General features: G+C 41.3%; 1 protein-coding gene and 1 pseudogene across 3 annotated transcripts in view; both read left to right on the forward strand.

Annotated features, from left to right (window-relative positions):
* Positions 1 to 21,254, forward strand: part of MDN1 (midasin AAA ATPase 1) — a 153,021-nt gene that overhangs the window by 45,108 nt on the left and 86,659 nt on the right. For all 3 annotated transcript variants that reach the window (XM_032650959.1, XM_032650961.1, XM_032650960.1), the window contains exons 17-33: positions 52 to 155; positions 1,480 to 1,624; positions 2,313 to 2,409; positions 3,751 to 3,864; positions 6,427 to 6,574; positions 7,232 to 7,342; positions 9,262 to 9,413; positions 10,184 to 10,362; positions 11,464 to 11,672; positions 11,858 to 12,004; positions 13,298 to 13,439; positions 14,781 to 14,915; positions 14,998 to 15,136; positions 15,411 to 15,549; positions 15,844 to 15,974; positions 18,470 to 18,614; positions 20,405 to 20,534. In XM_032650959.1, coding sequence (XP_032506850.1) covers positions 52 to 155; positions 1,480 to 1,624; positions 2,313 to 2,409; positions 3,751 to 3,864; positions 6,427 to 6,574; positions 7,232 to 7,342; positions 9,262 to 9,413; positions 10,184 to 10,362; positions 11,464 to 11,672; positions 11,858 to 12,004; positions 13,298 to 13,439; positions 14,781 to 14,915; positions 14,998 to 15,136; positions 15,411 to 15,549; positions 15,844 to 15,974; positions 18,470 to 18,614; positions 20,405 to 20,534 — 2,367 coding nt within the window. The remainder of the gene's footprint in view (positions 1 to 51; positions 156 to 1,479; positions 1,625 to 2,312; positions 2,410 to 3,750; positions 3,865 to 6,426; positions 6,575 to 7,231; positions 7,343 to 9,261; positions 9,414 to 10,183; positions 10,363 to 11,463; positions 11,673 to 11,857; positions 12,005 to 13,297; positions 13,440 to 14,780; positions 14,916 to 14,997; positions 15,137 to 15,410; positions 15,550 to 15,843; positions 15,975 to 18,469; positions 18,615 to 20,404; positions 20,535 to 21,254) is intronic.
* Positions 16,517 to 16,792, forward strand: LOC116763705 (annotated as a pseudogene).

A 21,254-nucleotide genomic window follows, 5' to 3' on the forward strand; every position in this document is an offset into this window, starting at 1 on the left:
TATATTACAACTCAAAGTGTATGTTAAATTCTTGTCTTTATTTTTCTCTAGGGTCATTACTAAAAGAGAAGTGGGAAGCATTTGGTCTTAGACTCAACCATGCCCAACAACAGATGAAAATGACTGAAAATGCCCTATTGTTTGCATTTGTAGAGGTATTTTGCTTTGGTTGTTTAGGTTAAGGGAATGCTGAATTGATGCAAAATGCAAATGTAAGGAGGCTACTGTTTTGTATTCTCTTCATGTTGACATTTTTAGGGCTTGTTGTTTAAGACAGTAAACACTTAATGAAATAATTCTTTGGGGGGAAGATTTTTTTTAATGTCTGTTATAGAAATTATAAAGTCTTGGTGAACACCATCATTACTATTTTTAAAGATGCAGCTGAGAACAACTAGTGAATTTTTTTATTGTTTCATAGCTCTGTGTGTGTGTGTGTGTGTGTGTGTGTGTGTGTGTGTGTGTGTGTGTGAGAGAGAGAGACAGAGAGAGAGAGAGATTTGGGTCCATTCCTGTTAGGACACATTTTTGATTCCAGTGCATGGGTAGTTCTACTGTTTTCTCTCCTGTGACCTTGCAGGATCAACTTAGTTAAATGTTTGTGACTTAAGCTTTTTATATTTTTATTAAAGAAAATTGTTTCTGTGGCACTCTTCAGACCACGCTCTAAGGGAGGTGTAGGAATCTTACTTGAGATGATGTCTTAGTAAGAGAGAAAGTCCCTCAACCATATATCCATTGTTGTGGGAAATTTAGTCATCAGTGCTTAATCTTAATATGATTGTTTCTAATATAACCAATGAAAATGTCAAGTGCTCTCAAAATAGGGTCTATACCTATTTCATGACTTGACATTACACTGGATTTTAATATGTTTGTTCCATTTTTATTTTTTTCAGTTTTATTTACAGAAGATTCTTTGTTAGGATCACCATGAAAACAAAAGCATAAAGCAGTTTAATAATAGTAAAACAATTAAGTTTCTGATGTTTTGTCAGTTCATTGCTTTTGGAAATAGAACTTGAGATCAAATCAGTAGAGATGAGGAAAGATTCATCTTGATATTCTTCAGCACCTGTGAAAGGCTCTGAATTACAACCACTATACACTCTTGATTTAGTCATTTATCTTTTCTTGGTATACTCATAGCCTGACCCTGTATTTATTTTGGGTCTTTTTAATAACCATTTGGTTACCTTTAAACATCTGAATACATTGTAAGCTATTATTTGCCTTAGCATCCATATAATGGGATGGTCTAGTTTATTGCATCTCATCGTTAGGCTCAGAGAGATTCCCTTGACCCTTTTGGATATTTGAAAAAAAGTTAACTTGACCAGCCATTTGGCACTAAGGTGTCAGCTCATCAGGTAGGAGCGGTTTGCCCTTGCCTCTGCTGCTGACCCTGCTCACATAACTGTTCTTGGTGAGTGTGTTTGTGTTTGAAATGGACCCTTAACATTTTACTTCATCTTCTAGGGTGCATTAGCTCAGGCTGTAAAGAAAGGAGAGTGGATCTTGTTGGATGAGATTAATCTGGCTGCTCCAGAAACATTGGAATGTCTGAGTGGTTTACTTGAAGGCTCCTCTGGCTCTCTGGTGTTGCTGGATCGAGGAGACACAGGTAGCACTTGATCCCCTTGGGGTTTGACTTGATGCGAGGCCTTTTGGCCTCTTTAAAGTAATACTCTTGGGACTTCCCTGGTGGTCCAGTGGGTAAGACTCCGTACTCCCAATGCAGGGGGCCTGGGTTGGATCCCAGGTCGGGGAACTAGATCCGGCATGCTGCAACTAAGAGTCTGCATGCCACAACTAAGACCCGGGACAGCCTAAATAAATAAATAAAATGTTTTTTTTAAAAAAGTAATATTCTTTTGGTTAGGTAGATTACATAGGCCTCCCAGTGTGATTTATTTATTCTGTAGATAGTAATTTTCTGCAAAGTCTTATTGTTAGGTGATATAGGGAATGAAAAGAATACAATAATTTGTCAAGGCATTGGGGTAGTGGGTAATAAGGCATGCACACTCAGTGACAGTGTTACGCGCTGGTGAATAGGTGATGAAACATAAATAGCATGAACAACCTCACCATAAGAGATGGTGGGATGGCAGTTTAAGATTAAGTTGTGTACATAGATCTGGAAACTGATTTCATTGGGGTTTGAGAAAAGGCAAGGATGGTTGAGCAGCCAGTACCATCCTTGCTGAGCCTTGAGGCATAGTGGTTCACCCTGGGGTTCAGTGGAATTAGTCTTCCCCTGATCACTTATTGTTACAAGTTGTTGAGAGTTTATAGTTTTCTTTTAACAGAACCACTGGTTCGTCATCCGGATTTCCGTTTATTTGCGTGTATGAATCCAGCAACTGATGTGGGCAAAAGAAATCTCCCACCAGGAATAAGAAACAGGTAAGGGGACATGGCTTGGTTCCTGAAGCTGTTTTTAAAATTAAGTTCTCTTTATCGATTGATTGGTAGTATTAACGTAACCAACCCTCATAACAATGCTTGAAATTTATTGATTGCTGATACAGGAATCTTTTTACTTGTAGTAGTCTTCTTTCTATAGGTGGTAGGAATGTGGAAAGCTCCAGAACACTGGGAGTTTTTTTCCTTTGGGTTGTTCGTATGACATCTAATGGCTCATGGATATTGTTGAAAACAAAAATCTTTCCTCCTTCAGATAGCCTTTTAGCTATTAGAAAACCTTCACATAACGAAATAATAGTATATCATATAGCAACGTAAGTGCATTTTAGGCAGAGTCTTCTTGAATGAGACTAATGATGTGTAAAAGAACATTTAAGTTTCAGTTTTCATCATTAAGCACAGACTGACAGGATCAAGATGTTTTATGTATGTAGCATTTGGGAAAAGATAAATGACCTTGAAGAACCTAAGGGCAGGACAGGAAGAAAGACGCAGACAGAGAATGGACTGGAGGACATGGGGAGGGGGAAGGGTAAGCTGGGAAGAAGTGAGAGAGTGGCATGGACATATATACACTACCAAATGTAAAATAGATAGCTAGTGGGAAGCAGCCGCATAGCACAGGGAGATCAGCTCTGTGCTTTGTGACCACCTAGAGGGGTGGGTTAGGGAGGGTAGGAGGGAGACGCAAGAGGGAGGGGATATGGGGATATATGTATATGTATAGCTGATGCACTTTGTTATAAAGCAGAAACTAACACATCATTGTAAAGCAATTATACTCCAATAAAGATGTTTTTAAAAAAGATAAATGACCTTGTTTATTGTTGGTAACCTTTTGTTGAATCTGAGTTTTAAAATAGTGTTAAAACTTTACTAGATCTTCTCCCACATTATAAAAGTAGTAAAAGCTTTTTAGGAAAATTTTTTCAACCACAAATATGTATTTTCCTTTGCTACAGCTATGAAATTTTGATAGTGAGGAGGCTTTTTTGTTATTGTTGCATGTACTTTTTGTTACATATAGTTGTAATCAAAAACACTTGAAAATGAGGATAAATAAAGTCTTATTTTTGTAACTGTGTTTGCAAGGACTGTTTGACTTTCTTCGAAGTAGTAATGGTAGATTTTTGGTAGCGGTTACATTATTTTCTATTTCATTATGATCAATCTGTATCTCAAGTTGAAAGGCCTTCATAATTCATATCACAAGCAGGTAAAATGAGTTTATATAACTCTGTCTTGTGTTTTTGTACTGTCAGAGTAGCTGTACTAACTTCCTCAGAAATGGTTATTATGGAATAATAATTGTCTTAACAGGTTCACAGAACTTTATGTAGAAGAATTGGAAAGTAAAGAAGACTTACAGATCCTTATTGTGGATTATCTCAAAGGCTTGAGTGTGAACAGGAGCACGGTGCAAGGAATCATAACGTGGGTTCTTTTTGGTTTCTCTTTATAGACTTCTCCTCTGAGCATAAAAATGTGTACCTCATGCACGTATACTGTTTTCTTCTTTTTTGCTTCTAACGAGAGAAGACTGATGGAAGGATTATTTAGATTTTACTTTAATGTTGGAACCTTATGGACTCCCTTGGATTTTCCTAAGGAAACTACATAGAGAGCTTATGAGAATATGTATTGTCAATACCTATGAGAATATGTAAACAATTAGATAATGCTCTCCTAATTACTTCTTTATTCACAGCTAAGAGTTTGAATCCCTTGAGGATATATAAATGGCTTGTATTTTGATCTGCCTTGGTGATATCCTACTTTTTGCAATTTGTATATTAGCTTTGTGGAATGTAGAGGGGGGAAGGTTGATATAATTGATTGAGGCCAGTTTGGAATTATTAGAGTCTTAGCTGAATGAAGTATAGAGTGGTTATATTGCTTGGTGCTTTAATTTGAGTTTCTTTCCTCTGTGTTTTGTATGCCATGTGGAAAGGGTGCAGTCTTTTGTATCATACACCCTGGGTTCTAGTGCTGGCTCTGTCATCTGGGGCACGTCACTTAGTTGATTTTATCTGTGTCCTCCAAAACAAGATATACAATATGTAAAGATTTTGAAGTTGGATCATATTAGTGTTTTACTTTGCTTTTTGTGCTTTTTTCTTTATTTTTTTTTTTACAAATAGTTATTGAGTGGCTCAGATGCTAGGGATACAGTTATAAATAAAACAGACAATCTTGGTTCTTTTCAGGGAGCTTTAATTCTACAGGTGAAGATAATCAGTAAATACTGTTATTTTTGGTTGTGATCAGTGAAGAAAAAGAACATATAAAGCAAAATGCTGGTTAGAAAATAAAACTTGGAGCCCGGTTTTAAATAGGTTAGTCAAAGAGGTATTTGTCAAAGGGCTTCGGAGTGGTTTGTCACACCACATTTTAAAATCAGAGCACTTTTTGTTAGCCAAGAATATTTAGACAAAAGCGTAAATATGTGTAGTTAAAATTCAAAAAGCTGGAGATAAAGCAGTGTGGCTGAAGTGTGGCTCTTATAAAATGCTAACAGGGCTTCCCTGCTGGCGCAGTGGTTGAGAGTCCGCCTGCTGATGCAGGGGACACGGGTTCGTGCCCCGGTCCGGGAGGATCCCACATGCCGCGGAGCGGCTGCGCCCGTGAGCCATGGCCGCTGAGCCTGCGTGTCCAGAGCCTGTACTGCGCAACGGGAGAGGCCACAACAGTGAGAGGCCTGCGTACAGCAAAAAAAAAAAAAAAGAACAAAAACCTGATCGTACAAGAGGTTCATGTTCCATATATAAAAACCCACTTCTGGAATGTAGAGTCTTTCTACAAAAGAAAGAATGTCTAGCTAGATTGCAAGGAGGGACGACAAATCTCATTTGGGCAAGAACTTGGGTTTCATCTCTTTATTTGGTTGCACTGGGTCTTAGCTGTGGCAGGTGGGCTCTTTAGTTGTGGCGTGTGAACTCTTAGTTGCTACATGCATGTGCGATTTAGTTCCCTGACCAGGGATTGAATCTGGGACCCCTGATTGGGAGTGTGGAGTCTTATCCACTGTGCCACCAGGGGAGTCCCTTGGGTTTCATCTCTGACACGTTTGGTTATACTTGGTCTTGTGGCACGTGATCATGATTTTTTTTTTTTTTTTTTTTGGCTACTTTGAGTCTTTGGTGCTGTGTGTATTGGGCATTCTCTAGTTGCGGCAAGCGGGGTCTATTCTTCATTGCGGCGCACAGGCTTCTCATTGCAGTGGCTTCTCTTGTTTCGGGCACAGGCTCAGGGCATGTGGGCTTCAGTAGTTGCGGCGTGTGGGCTCAGCATTTGTGGCTCGTGGGCTCTAGAGCGCAGGCTCAGTAGTTGTGGCGCACGGGTTTAGTTGCTCCACGGTATGTGGGATCTTCCCGGACCAGGGCTTGAATCCGTGTACCCTGCATTGGCAGTGGATTCTTAACCACTGCACCACCAGGGAAGTCCTTCATGAATTTTTGAGATTTGTGCTTGATGTTTCAGTCTGAAACTTCTTCCCTCTTGTCATCTTCTGGACTTCTAAATTATGTGGTAATGAAAGTAGAAATGGTCACCATATCATCATGCTTTTTAACATTTTGTCATTGTTGATTATAACCGTATCTGTAGACTTTCTTTTAAAATACCATTACTTTTGTTTTCTGAGTGCTTATCCATCACCATTAGAGATTACCCAGGGACTTCATTTAACCCTCATATTAAAGCTGACTTCGGAACCCTGTGTTTGGATTCAGTATATTCTTGCTAAGGGCCTCTCATATCTCACTACCATTCCCTTAAAAATCAGACACATCTCACCTTTCTCCTCTTTCCATCCTAAGGGAAATTGATCAATATTCACTTTATTATTTTTGATGCTCTAAGAAGTTGTATGTAAGCTTGGCCATCTAATCTATAAAAATGCCTTTTGCTCCTTTTGTAGAGAAGTGAGAACAACAGCAAAATAGTAGGGCTTATTAGTTAATAAAATAAATCTTTTGAACTGCATCCTCTCTGTAGGTTCTATACAGCTGTGCGGAAGGAGTCTGGGACAAAATTGGTGGATGGGACCGGCCACAGACCTCACTACAGCCTTCGGACTCTCTGTAGGGCCCTGCGATTTGCAGCCTCCAATCCGTGTGGCAACATCCAGCGCTCGCTCTATGAGGTCTTTGTACAGTCTGTGTTTGGTTGGGAGCTTGTTGGATGGGCACACCATGGGGAAGGAGCAAGCGGGGATGCCCGTGCCAGGGTTGCCAGTGTTTTCTGTTTAGTCAGATGAGCTCAGAACTTTTCATACCGGAACTACCCTGCCCTTTTTCTACCATTGTGTCCCATTTAAAAGTTGTTCTGGGGCTTCCCTGGTGGCGCAGTGGTTAAGAATCCACTTGCCAATGCAGGGGACACAGGTTCAAGCCCTGGTCCGGGAAGACCCCACATGCTGCGGAGCATCTAAGCCCGTGCGCCACAGCTACTGAGCCTGGGCTCTAGAGCCTGCGAGCCACAACTACTGAAGCCCGCCCATCTAAAGCCCATGCTCCGCAACAAGAGAAGCCCCCACAATGAGAAGCCCACGCATTGCAACGAAGAATAGGCCCCGCTCGCCGCAACTAGAGACAGCCTGCACACAGCAACGAAGACCCAACGCAGCCAATAAGTAATTAATTAATTAAAATAAAGTAAAATAAATAATAAAAAATATATTCTTTTAAAAAAAAAGTTGTTCTGGGCACCAGCACCACCCGAGAGGTTGAATTTTGTTTCTGAAATAAGTTGGCCTGTTACTGCAGAAGGATAAATAGTGTTACACTTGTGTTTTCTCTAGGGCTTTTGTTTGGGTTTCTTAACACAGCTTGACAGGGCATCGCACCCAATAGTTCAGAAGCTCATCTGTCAGCACATTGTTTCTGGCAATGTTAAAAGTCTGCTGAAGCAGGTAGGTTCTTTTTTGATTTTTGACTTAAATGAAAGGCTGAAATATCAAATTGTTAGCTGTTTTGATTTTGGTTTTGGTTTTTTTGCAAAACTTGTTTCTAATTATAAAAGTTGTCAGTTTGTTCCACAAAATTTTAACATAGGTGGTGAAAATTCCTGATAATCCTGATCTTTGGAGATTTAAACCCTATAGTTAGTCCTTTCCATCTAAATCGTGTGTGTGTGTATACATATATATATTTAAAAGTTTAAAAATCTTTTTTATATATTCAAATTCTAATATATGTGTGTGTGTAGATTTATCAAGGTAAATTCTAATACAGGCATACCTCACTTTATTGCAGTTTGCTTTATTGCACTTAGTAGATACTGCAGTTTTTTACAAATTGAAGGTCTGTGGCAACCCTATGTTGTCAGTGATGGTTAGCATTTTTTCGCAATAAAGCATTTTAAAATGAAGATACGTACATCTTTGTTAGACATGTTATTGCACACCTAATAGATTGTACTACAGTGTAAACATAACTTTCATATGCATTGAGAAACCAAAAAATTTGTGTGACTGGCTTTATTGCCGTATTGGCTTTATTGTGATAATTGCTTTATTGCCGTAGTCTGGAATCAAATCTGGAAAATCTCCAAGGTTTGCCTGTATATATGTAATATAAGTAATATAAATGAAACCGTCTCATAAGAATGTTCTGTAGTTTCCTTTCTTAACCTAACTATATCCTGGATGTATTTTTATGTCTGTACCACAGATCACTGTGAGTGACGTGCTTTCTAATTGTCACATAGCATTTCATTGGAAGCTTGCGCCACAGTTTATCTGCACACCCCCCTTCTGATTGATGGTTGGGCTTTTTTTCTCCTTTCCTTTCCTTGTTTCTGTTGTACACAATCACCATTTCAGTTTGACAGAGGAAATTACAGAATAACATGGGATTGAAAGAGGCTGAGAGAAACTGGCTCACAAACTGACTTGTTTGTCTATTGCTTGCTCTTTAGGAAGAAAGAGCCATTGGGATTGTGGGTACTTTTGATTCAATGTTTTTTCCTTTTAAAAAATTACACAAGTAACACGTGAATATATACTTTTGGTAAACTGTGACAATGCTGAGAAAAGACTCAAGCTTGCTTCGATTATTATTGCGTTACCATTCCCCTCCACTTATTTTTTTGTATGCTTTCCTCTTGCTTATATATGATGGTGGCTTAACAGTTCTTTTTTCTCACTGCTCTTCTGCCCAACTGAGAAGTCCTTAAAAGCAGTGCCTACAACTGTGGCTTCAAGTCAGGGGGCTAAATGTTCTAGAAGAGCACTTTTCTATAGCTATATATCTGACCACCATTTGACCATTTTTGATCTATAAAAATGGCAGTTTTGTATAAATCAGCTTAACTTCCACCATACCTTCAAAAGGTTATGCCATCATCTACAATATTATCCTTAACAAATTAGTTTCTCTGGAGGGTTGCTTTTATTTTTAATGTCTTCTAGGGGATCCAGAACATAGTAGTGCATAGCGCCCCCCTCTCCCCGCCCCAATACAACACTGGCTATGTTTTGGGAATGTGGTTTATATGAAATTCATGTTTTTGACCAAAATACTTAGAGTGGGATGTTTGGTAGATGAGAGAAGAGAACTGAGTCATAAACTATCTGAGAAAGTATTTTCATTCAAGTTTTCCCCCATATCTCCCTAACCCCACCTGAATTTTAAAACCAGTACGTGTCGCCATTTTGTTCTCCTTCCTCAAAGTAGTTTTTTTTCATGTTCATTTGTGGGTTTTAATGAACCCAGAAGCAGAACAAGCAGCATTCTTGGTGACAGTTTTTTTTCCCACTTTACACCCCTCTCTGAAAGCCATAGTTGTCGTGGGTCTGTGGGTTATTTCTCTAACTCTTGTGTCTTTCAGCCTATTCCAGAACCAAAAGGAGGTCGGCTTATCCAGGTGGAAGGCTACTGGATTTCAGTGGGAGACAAGGAACCTACAATAGATGAGACATACATACTCACGTCTTCTGTCAAGCTGAACCTGAGAGACATAGTCCGAGTGGTCTCTGCAGGGTGTGTGGACCTTTTCTAACACTGCTGTGATGTCTTACCAGCATAGGCATTGCTGAAAGTCTAGTCCTACTTGCTGAACTTTCAAAGAGCTCTATTGTTATTCATTGGCTGAGTGAATAATTATTTTCTAAGTCAATCCTGTCACTTTTCTCCAGACACAAAACATCGTTTCTAGTTGTACCTTTGGTGGGGGCAATATGGACACATTATTTTGGCCATCATTAAGGTTGCTTTTTAGTATTTTGCTGATGGATACTCATTACCCATTACTTGTTCAGTGTGTAACAGTTACTCCTGCTTACTGTTTCTCACTAGTGCAAGAGAGGCTGGAATTACTTTCCTCGGTAGTTTCTGAGGAACCATTTTTTTTTTTTTTTTTTTTTTTTTTTTTTTTTTGGCGGTACGCGGGCCTCTCACTGTTGTGGCCCCTCCCGTTGTGGAGCACAGGCTCAGTGGCCATGGCTCACGGGCCCAGCCGCTCTGCGGCATGTGGGATCCTCCCGGACTGGGGCACGAACCCGTATCTCCTGCATCGGCAGGCGGACTCTCAACCACTGCGCCACCAGGGAAGCCCCTGAGGAACCATTTTTACATAGAAACTTCTCAGGGCTTAAGAAATGTTCCATTAGTAGTGCATAGGTATATAAAAATGTTCTCTTATGAAGATGTTAAATGTTATAGTTGTTCTTTTTTAAATACTACATGATTTAATTCTGGTTTCTGTCTTTTTTTTTCTCTTTTTAATTGCTTTATTGCCTGATCCTTTAAAGAACATACCCAGTGCTGATTCAGGGAGAGACATCAGTGGGTAAAACAAGCCTGATACGGTGGCTGGCCGCAGCTACTGGTAACCACTGTGTGCGTATTAACAACCACGAGCACACAGATATTCAGGAGTACATTGGTTGTTACACATCCGGCTCCTCAGGGAAGCTCATGTTTAAAGAAGGTAAGGTTGTAATTCTATTCCTTGGGTCTCCTCAAGCAATCTTCATCCTTTCCAGTTGAGGCACAGGATGGACGCCATAATAGCTGTTTTTTCTTTCTCCCTGAGCTATGTGATGGTTAAAGGGTGATGGTTAGGGCCCCAGCTTCCTTTGAGCCACACTAATCTTGTTGGCTGTGCACAGGACTGGGGCCTAGGTTTTTCTGCTTTTTAAAAAATTAATTAATTTTTGGCTGTGTTGGGTCTTCGTTGCTGCACGCGGGCTTTCTCTAGTTGCGGAGGCTACTCTTCATTGTGGTGCGCGGGCTTCTCATTTTGTGGTGGTTTCTCGTTGTGGAGCACGGGCTCTAGGTGCATGGGCTTCAGTAGTTGTGGCACGTGGGCCTAGTTGCTCTGTGGCATGTGGGATCTTCCCAGACCAGGGATGGAACCTGTGTCCCCTGCCTTGGCAGGTGGATTCTTAGCCTCTGCTCCACCAGGGAAGTCCTGGGGCCTAGTTTTGAAGAGTGCAGTTGAACTACGTCATTTCCTAGAGAATCAGAAGAGGGGTAAGCATTTAACAGAGGGAAGCTGAGAATAGATGAGAATGTGGTGACTTAAATGAAAGTGGACTTCAGGGGAAAAAGTAAGTTGTAAATGTAATATTCATCAGCTTTGGCTCCCCCTTTGTGTGAAATAAAAAGGAGTGGCTTTCCCTGGTGGCGCAGTGGTTGAGAGTCTGCCTGCCGATGCAGGGATCGTGGGTCCGTGCCCCGGTCTGGGAAGATCCCACATGCTGTGGAGTGGCTGGGCCCGTGAGCCATGACCGCTGAGCCTGTGTGTCCGGAGCCTGTGCTCCGCAATGGGAGAGGCCACAGCAGTGAGAGGCCCGCATACTGCAAAAAAATAATAATAATAATAAAAAATAAAACGGAGTATGTTTAATTGAAAATTATGCATCCTTGATACTCACAACCACAAATTATTTGGGGACATGACTAGCTGCAGAGAATAATTTGCTTTGAAATTTAATGATAATCTAGGATTTGTTGATTTGTATATAACATTTAAAAAAAAACTTTGGACTAATTTATGCACTAATTTTCAGTATGTATTTCCTCTAAGGTGTTCTTATTGATGCTATGAGAAAGGGCTATTGGATTATTTTAGATGAGTTAAATTTGGCCCCTACCGATGTGCTAGAGGCACTGAACAGACTGTTGGATGATAACCGTGAATTGCTCATAACGGAAACACAAGAAGTTGTTAAAGCACATCCTCGCTTCATGCTTTTTGCTACCCAGAATCCCCCAGGACTTTACGGAGGCAGAAAGGTGTGTAGCATTTGCCCCCTTACTCCTGTTTGTTACCGAATTGAGTAGAAAAGTCGTCTTGGTAAGACTGAGGTGTTTTTACCTCTTTTGAAGGATTTTTCTTTTTGTGGTGAATAGCAGAGCATACATTTTGAAAATTAAATGAAAAGGTCCTTTGTATCATGTTGTTTCTGTGCATTTCCCAGATGCTTTCTAGAGCCTTCAGGAATCGATTTGTGGAATTGCACTTTGATGAACTGCCTAGTTCTGAGTTGGAAACCATCTTGCACAAGCGGTGTAGCTTGCCACCCTCCTACTGCAGCAAGTTGGTTAAAGTCATGCTGGAGCTTCAGGTATCCCATCTCTCCATCACTTAGCTTCAAATGGACTGTGTTGATGAGATTTGGTGATCAGAATCTGAGGCTTCCTGGGGTAGAAACAACCCATCCACCCGTTTATTATTTTTTTCAGAGTAAGGATCTTATCTTTAAAACTCATTCCATTAATATCCAGTTTTTGGTTTTGTGTTGTAAATTGGCAATTTAATACCATGTTAAAATTTTTCTGATAATTATATGTGATGACAGTTCCCTACTTGTGGATAATATGGAACATTTTACTTAGGTTGGAATTTGGCATCAACAAACTGCAGTTTTTGCTTTTTAAATGGGTGTAATCCTTGAATGGACATAACTAAAGAGATCCTTTATGTGTGGCTCTCCCTTTTCAGTTCTACAAAGCTACAGTTTTTTTTTTTTTAAGAATATTCCCCCCCCCCTTTTTTTCCTAAAGATTTCCCAGAACTTACTCATCATTTATTTATTTATTTATTTGTTGCGGCAGATGGGCTCCTCAGTTGCAGTCGTGGGCTCCTTAGTTACGGCTTGTGGACTCCTTAGTTGTGGCATGCAAAAACTCTTAGTTGCGGCATGCATCTGGGATCTGGTTCCCTGACCAGGGATTGAACCCGGACCCCCTGCATTGGGAGCGTGGAGTCTTAACCACTGCACCACCAGGGAAGTCCCAAGAATAACCCATTTATTTTATGGGGTTAAAAGTGGTTTTTATCAGAATTATACACTGTTAAATTACTTCCTAGAAAGCTAATAATTGCCACTCTTACTACTGTGGTCCCACACTGCGGGATTCATTTTCCTGCGTGTTTGCCACTATTTGCATTATTATTCGTAATTGTTTTCTATGTGTTATATGAGATGGAATTCCATTATTTGTTATGTTCTTTACTTACACATGGGTTTGAACATTTATCTTCAAATGATTGCAGTCCCTTTACTTTTTTTTTTTTTTTTTTTGTGGTACCCGGGCCTCTCACTGCTGTGGCCTCTCCTGCCGTGGAGCACAGGCTCCGGACACTCAGGCCCAGCGGCCATGGCTTACGGGCCCAGCCGCTCCACGGCATGCAGGATCCTCCCGGACCGGGGCACGAACCCACGTCCCCTGCATCGGCAGGTGGACTCTCAACCACTGCGCCACCAGGAAAGCCCTGCAGTCCCTTTACATTTAAGAAAAATTAATCTTAGTGGAATGAATCATTTTTATGGGAGCTTAAATTTGTCAGGAATTTTGTATAAGTTGTACTGTACGCTTGCCATTGCCCTTTTTCATTTGTTTTCGTCCTTTAATAGTCCTATCGCAGAGGTTCTTCAGTGTTTGCTGGAAAGCAAGGCTTCATCACCCTCCGTGATCTGTTCCGATGGGCTGAGCGATACAGATTGGCTGAGCAGACGGAGAAAGAGTATGACTGGTTGCAGCACTTAGCCAACGATGGTATGCTCTCAGCACATGCTCTCTAACTGTGGACTTAGGGCAGATTGCATGCTGTGTTATTACAACAAATCTTGCCCAAATTGTCGTCAGTATATATATTTAACTAGGCATTGGAGGAACAGAGCCGTTCTCCCTCAAGTCCTGACTGATGTTGTAAGTGGTCCTATTTCTGCAGGCCTCTGTGCTGTTATGTTTTGGTTGCTAAGGTTTTCTCACTCTTAGCTTCAGGTGGCTACCTGTGGGAGTCAGGATATGGACATAACGCCTTTAGGAGTTTAGGCAGGTGGTTGGTGGGGGTCTTTGAGCACCTTTTATCTGCATTGTGGTGACCATGGAGAGTTATGCTTGCGCCTTAGAGACGTACAGAAAACTGACGGGTTGGATAATACCAGAGTTCTGAGCGAAGGTAGTTATGTCATCTGAGACTCAGGTTTGTTTACTTTGGTTTAATCAATGGGAAGAATTTGTATGTTCCTCTCTGTGCTAGCATAGAAAGCCTTTCTGAATCTTCTGAATTGAAAAGTCTTGATGAGTCCTTAAAGGGTGGTTACTAAGCGTGGGGAGGAAATAAAACTAACCCATGAGAGTTACATTTTCTCTTCGCTGGGAAAGAGTACAGGGAGGAGCCCCTTTTTTAAACTTTCTTTATCGAGGTATAACATAAAATGTAACAGTAAAGGGGGTAAAGTGCTCTGTTATTTCATGTGCAGCTTAATGTATTTTTACATATGTGGGTACCCAGGTAAATCACCACCTCGGGAGAGATTTAGGATATTTCCAGTACCTCAGAAGATTCCTTCATGGCTCTTGCCAGTCTTAACTCCTAGAGATAGATAATCGCTGCTCTGACATCTGTCACCAGTGATGGATTGTGCCTGAGCTTGTGCTTCATCTAAATAGTATCATGCAGTATGTACTCTTGTGTCTGGCTTCTTTTCACTCAATCTAATGTGAGATTCAGCCATGCTGTTTTGTACATCAGGACTTCATTCCTTTTAAATTATTACTGTGTTGTAACCCATTGTATGGGAGATACCGTGATATGTTTGTCTGTTCTCTTGTTGATGGACATTTGGGTCATTTCTGCTTTTTAGCTATTAGAAAGAAAAGCTGCTCTGAACATTCCTGAGTGTCATTTGGTGCACGTGAGTTCATTTGTGTTGGATTACCTAGAAGTCGTGTTGCCAAGGCAGAGTGCAGGCATATCGTTAGTTGTAGTAAGTTCTCCTGGTTTTCCAAAGTAGTTCTTCAGGTTTCCTCTTCCCAGCAGCTAATGCTCCATAGTATCAGTGTCCCTTGGTATTGACACTTGACGGTTCCTTTTTTTTTTTTTCTTTCAAGGTTTTATGCTTCTGGCAGGCCGAGTCAGGAAGCAGGAGGAGGTTGATGTGATTCAAGAAGTCCTTGAAAAACATTTCAAGAAAAAATTGTGTCCTCAATCCCTCTTCTCCAAAGAAAATCTCCTAAAATTGCTGAGTGAGTAGGCCATCACATCCAGAGGAGAATAAATTGAATTGTATTCATATTAGAACCTAAATATGTACTCTACCTTTGGTAGGTAAATTGTCTACTCAGATATCCACACTGGAGTCTAAATTCAGCCACGTCGTGTGGACCAAGGGCATGCGGAGACTGGCGATGCTGGTGGGAAGGGCGTTGGAATTTGGTGAACCAGTGCTGCTGGTTGGAGACACTGGGTAAAGTGGGGAGACAGTAACTCGTTTTGAGGGTTCAGTTCAATTCAGTAGAGTTCATGTAGTGTGTGCCCTTCTGGATAAGAGACATGGTAGGGTGCTGTGTTTTGGGGAAGGGCCCACTGAGCCAAGGGGCAGGCGCTCTGTGTTGGCTAGATGCCCTGTGTTGGCCAGCAGTGTCTGTGGCCAGAGCTCCCCTCTCTCGTTGACTGAGGTGTTCATGGGTGTGTATTTGGAATTCATGCTCCTTGTTAATCTGGTGTGTATCTCTTAACAGGTGTGGGAAAACTACTATCTGTCAAGTGTTTGCGGCCTTGGCAAAGCAGAAATTATACTCGGTCAACTGCCACTTACACATGGAGACATCGGACTTCTTGGGGGGGTTGCGACCTGTGAGACAGAAGCCAAATGACAAGGTTTGTCCTGAGCAAATGATAACATGTTCATTTAAAGAATTGCAGTCAGCTCTGTGCGAGAGTCAACTGTGGGATTTTATTCCTGGTGGGGCGTACAGGTTTGATACATACCTTATCTTCAGATTTTCACTGGTCTACAAGGGACCTCCACAAGCATCCTGTTAGGCGAGATCTATTCCTGTTCTCCAGTCTTTTTCTGCAGAGCAACTCCAGCAGACGCCCACCAGCTACATGTGTATTGTCTTGTGGAGCCACCTGCCCTTTAATTTCGCCCTCTTCTTTTCCAAATTATAGGAAGAAATGGACACATCAAGACTCTTTGAGTGGCATGATGGGCCTCTGGTTCTGGCCATGAAGGAGGACGGCTTTTTCCTCTTGGATGAGATCTCCCTAGCCGACGACTCTGTCCTGGAAAGACTCAACAGGTACACAAGTGTAAGAGGTTTACCCTGGGTCTGGATTTTATACATATTAATTCTTGTGCGCAGTAATGTTCTCCATAGGTACACTGTATTCAGTAACTGTTTGAAAATGATGATGAGCTATTGCCTTTTTTGGCTTTAGCACTCAGTGTCTTTAAGAGACCTAGTTTTTCTGTTTAGCTGTCAATAATCTGAAAGATGGGACTATGGGAGGATAGGGCTAAAACAAACAAGCCCAAGTTAAAATTCTTTTTTAAGGCAAATTATGTGGCCATTATCTTAATTTTTTTTTTCAAAGAACTAGAATCAAAATCCTGGATGTTACAGCTGTAAGGCCTCTCAAAACCCCAGACCAGGACGCTGACCCTCCACACCAGACTTGGCTGGCCACATAGCCCCCTAGCCGCATACTGGTGTCGGATGTGAGAGCATGTGCTTGAGTAAGAGATCAGGCTTCGCTGGAGACATTCAAGCAAAGATGCCTTTCCAGAACAGAAAGGAACTCATGCATCAGAAAAGGTGACTAGTGAACGTACTGAAAGAATATGGCTGCACAAATACTGAAATCTGATCAGATAGAACAGTTTAAGAAGTTTCTCAAAACCTACACAGTAAGCCTACGGTAAACCTGCTTTTTGCAGTGTGAAAGACTTCAGGACAAGAGAAGTAAAGCCTGAAGTGACCTCACCTGCTCAGAACATTGCTTCCAGAAATGTTTAAAAATGACACGAAGGATATCAGTGAGATTTCAGGAATATCCTGTTCAACAGAACGAAGCCCTGATAGCCAGTGCAGGATGCCTTGGCCAACCATGTAGATAAGTCCCGATGGACGGATCCCTGATGAGATACCGGAAATGAGGGCTCACCTAACAGAAACCGCCCGAAAGCAGTAGCCACCGTGTGAACCAGCCATCTGTCCTGACTGGCAAATAAGAACCACTGGAGAAGCAAAATTGCTATTTACCAGAGTAATCAAAATAAGTCTTGTTGTGCAATGAAAATAGTAAGATGCAGCATTTGTTGAGACCTTAAGACTCAGCAGCTTGGTCACTTGATTAGAAAAATAAATCATTGTTTCTTCAAAATAGGTGTTCAGCCATGAGATAGCAAAAAAATTATATTACTAAAAGTAAAATAAATGGAAATAACCCCGGGGGGAAAAAACGAAACAGGGACTTCCTTGGCAGTCCAGTGGTTAGGACTCCACGCTTTCACTGCCGAGGGCCCTGGTTCATTTCGTGGTCGGGGAACTAAGATCCCGCAAGCTGCCTGGTCAGAAAGAAAAAGAAAAAAAAAAAAAAACCCAAAACAGAAAACCTCAGATCAGTGTGAATCTTGATGAATACCTGTGTTTCTCTCTTTATCGAGGTATAATTTATATATCATGAAGTGTACCTGTTTTAAATGTATAATTCAATAAGTTATTTTTTTTCTTTCTTCCTTTTTTTTGGGGGGGGTTGTTTCTTTGTGTGTAGGGGGCTGGGGGGTTGGGCGGTGGCCACGCCGCACGGCTTGTGGGATCTTAGTTCCCCGACCAGGGATCGAACCCCGGGCCCCAGCAGTGCGGTTGCCAAGAGTCCTAACCACTGGACCGCCAGGACGTCCCCTAATTCGAGTTTTAGTAAATTTACTGAGTTTTGCAGCCACCACAATTCAGTTTACATTTTTATCATCCCAGTAGCATCCCTCCTGTGCATTTACAGTTTATCTTTGATGCCACCTCCTGCTCCAGGCAACTCCTCATCCACTTCATGTCTGTATAGATTTGTCTTTTCAGGAGATTTCATATAAATGGTCTCTTCTTTAACTTTGCGTCAATGTTTTGAGGTCCCTCCATGGTATAGCCTATATCATTAGTGTGTTCCTTTTTGTTCCTCATAGTATTTCATTGTGTAGATAATACCATATTTTTTTATCTATTCACCTCTTCTTGGTACTTGGGTTGTTTCTATATCTGTGAATAATGCTGCCGTGAACACTTGCATGCTAGGCTCCCATTTTTTATTTAATTTATTTTAAAATATTTATTTATTTGGTGGTGCCAGGTCTTAGTTGTGGCTCACCGGCTCCTTAGTTGCAGCAGGTGGTCTCCTTAGTTGTAGCATGCGAACTCTTAGCTGCGGCATGCATGTGGGATCTAGTTCCCTGACCAGGGATCAAAACCAGGCCCCCTGCATTGGGAGTGTGGAGTCTTATCCACTGTGCCGCCAGGGAAGTTAGGCTCCCATTTTTTAAGAAGTTAGGCTCCCATTTTTTAAAACAAGTGTCTTGATGTAAGTGGGAAAAGGAATTCTTTTTCTTTTGATCAGAACTGTTGTTCCACTACATAGGAATAGGGATAACTATTCACTTTGAAGTTTGTGGCAGGAAACCATTAACTAAAGTGAAAGCTCAGCAAAGGAGATGACTTTTTTTTCCCTTTTTGAGAACACTGAAGACCACAGAATAGAATACAGAAGGCTTTTCTAATCTGACATTCTCCAATTTTTCTTCTAGTGTCCTCGAGGTGGAAAAGTCTCTGTTATTAGCTGAGAAAGGCAACCTAGAGGACAAGGATAATGAGGTAGAGCTGTTGACTGCTGGGAAGAAATTCCGTATCTTGGCAACCATGAACCCCGGGGGTGACTTCGGGAAAAAAGAGGTAAAACTGTGCTCTTGAAGCATAATTTTTTTCTGCCTTTTGACCTCAGCTCACTGTACCCATAAATACAGTATGTAAAAATGGGTCTGGAATTTTATGTGGTAAAAACTGAGTAAAAGATAAAAATCCAGAGAGAGCCATTATAAGGTTGAAAAATAATTCTGACAGATAAAACGTTTCCTTATTTGATGTCTCACTTTTGTATGTGCCTGAAATTTCATTATTTCAATCACTTTGCCTGGCTTTTTACATACCTTAAGGTAACAAAGTCTCATGAGAGCTCTGTGTGGAAGTTATTACGCTAGTTTTATGGATGAGAAAAGTTGAAACTGAAGTTTATTCTCCTGTTCTGCTTCTAGAGTCTACTCTGTTAAACACGAGAGTGGTGATATGAATGACTTAAAGTGACAAAAAAGCAGTCACAGTCAGGATCCTGTCCTGGTTTTGCAGGTGGAGAGTATCTGTTCCCTCAGGGGTCGTGTGGGTCCCCCTCAGACTGTTGGTAAAGGAAAGGGTGAGGGTGATTTCTTCTGTTCAGAAGGTGGTATGAGGGTCCCCCAAGCCCCACGGCTTCCAGGCTCACGAAGCCTCTCAGTGGAGAAGTCTGCATTGTGTGTGGGACCCTGGTGTGTTCAGGTTAGGGAAAGGGTAGTGTGGTAGTAGATCAGGATGATGAGCAGAAATGGGTTGATCGGGAGTGAAAGTAGTTAAGATTCTTGGTAACTTGGTGGCTGCGTGAAATATGGAAATGATATTTAGGGCCTGATTTTCCTCAGTAGGATAAGAAGAAAGATGATCACTGTGCTTTGGGAAATGTACTGGAGGGAAGAAATAACATACAGCACAGTTTCAAAGTATGAAAACAGGCGCTGTGGCACATGGAAATAGCACAGAAAGATCTGATGTCAAGGATGTATGTGTTAACTTGCCTGTCAGGTTAGCTTAAGTTTTTTTTAGACAGAGATTGCCGGCTTTTACCGAAGGGAAAGATAGCTTTTGGTTCTGCCTGCCTTGCTGCAGAGGGAGGTGGGATCCTGGAACCATGATCCTGCTCAGCCGAGATGGTGCTGAGCAGCACATGCGACTCCTGGTGCCTTTGCTGAGCTGCTCCTGGGTCCAGGCGTTGCTCCTGGTCCTGCTGTGCTAGGCCAGGTAGGCGGAGGATGGAGTTGATCTGTCCAGTAAAAGAAAATCGTTGGTGAACTTTTGTGAGCGGGTGTTATCTGACCTAGGGGGAGGGTAGGATGAATCCAGACTGAGGGCAAAGGCCCTGAGACTGGAGGACTAAACAGTTCTTTGTCATACAAGAGGTAAATATATACCTGTTTGCAATTTCACTCCCTTTGAGCCACATCAAAGTTTTCTCCTTCTACTTCAGACAGCTCTCCCCCATGGGAAGATAGCGTTTATTTTCTCCAAACCACCAGTCAAGTAGCTGAAGGGAAAGTAAAGGGAAGGGCCTTTGCTTAGGGGAAAGTGTTGGGGTTTGGAAGTCATCTACGGGGGCTGAATCCTTCTTGCACCACAGACTCTATAAGACCTTGAAGTTCTCTACCATGATTATAAAGAAAGGGGTGGTAGTACGAGCTCGGGGAGTGTGGTGGAGATAATGAGATGACATGTGGAAGGAGCTGGACAAATAGGTGTTCAGTGAATTATAGACAGTAGTAGAGGTGATAAAAGAAGCATTGGGTACCTGCCACATTCACAGCCAGCATTCATTCAAAGGATTTGTTTTCTAGCTTTCCTCATAGGTATTAAATTCACATTATAATTTGTGTTCTTTGTAGCTGTCTCCTGCCTTAAGAAACCGTTTTACAGAAATATGGTGCCCTCAAAGCACAAGCCGTGAAGACTTAACTCAGATTATCAGCCATAATCTTCGCCCAGGATTGTCTCTGGGCAGAACAGATCATAAAGGTGAGAGTGTTCGGGTGGTGCCGGTGGGGTGGGTGTGTGTGTTGGACGGAGGGGAATAGCATGTTTAGCAGTAGGTGTGTATGGCCTGTTCTATGGAGAAGTGATAACAAATAGATCTAAGGAAGACGTGATACTAGCCTGTTGCCCTCTACCGAAGTATCCCTTCTTCACTTTGCTTCCATCACCGGGTTACTACGTTTTAGCTTTCTGATTGTTTCACCTGTCGGCCATCTTTATGTATAAGGCATATTTGTTGGCTAAAGATAAGGAAATATGGTTTAAATTTTAATCATTACCACCGTTAGAAAATGTTCATAGAATTTTAAACTGCATTTCCTTAGTAGTTGTCACTTTATTTTATTTTAAATTTTCCTTTTATTATGAAAATTTCAAACACAAGGAAAATAGAGTAGTATTTTAAAAATTCTCATAGACTTGTAACCTAAATTTAATAATTCTTAAAATATCCAGTAAGAGCCAAAACATTTATTATACTTTTTTTTTTTTTTTTTTCAAATTGAGCCTAGATTGCCCTGATTAATCCCATATTCTCGGCATTGAATGGGCTAAATTCAGGACCTAGATCTGGTTCTAAGCCTTAATACAAACCCTAAAACAAGTAGTTTTTTGGATCATTTTGCCTCTCTGTCTTAAAGAATATAAAAGGATGTCTGCTTCTTTGAGATTGAGGTTCATGGATATGTTCAGCTTTTTAAAGGC

This window comes from Phocoena sinus, chromosome 12 (assembly GCF_008692025.1).
Source record: "Phocoena sinus isolate mPhoSin1 chromosome 12, mPhoSin1.pri, whole genome shotgun sequence".
In the NCBI taxonomy this organism is placed as follows: Eukaryota; Metazoa; Chordata; class Mammalia; order Artiodactyla; family Phocoenidae; genus Phocoena; species Phocoena sinus.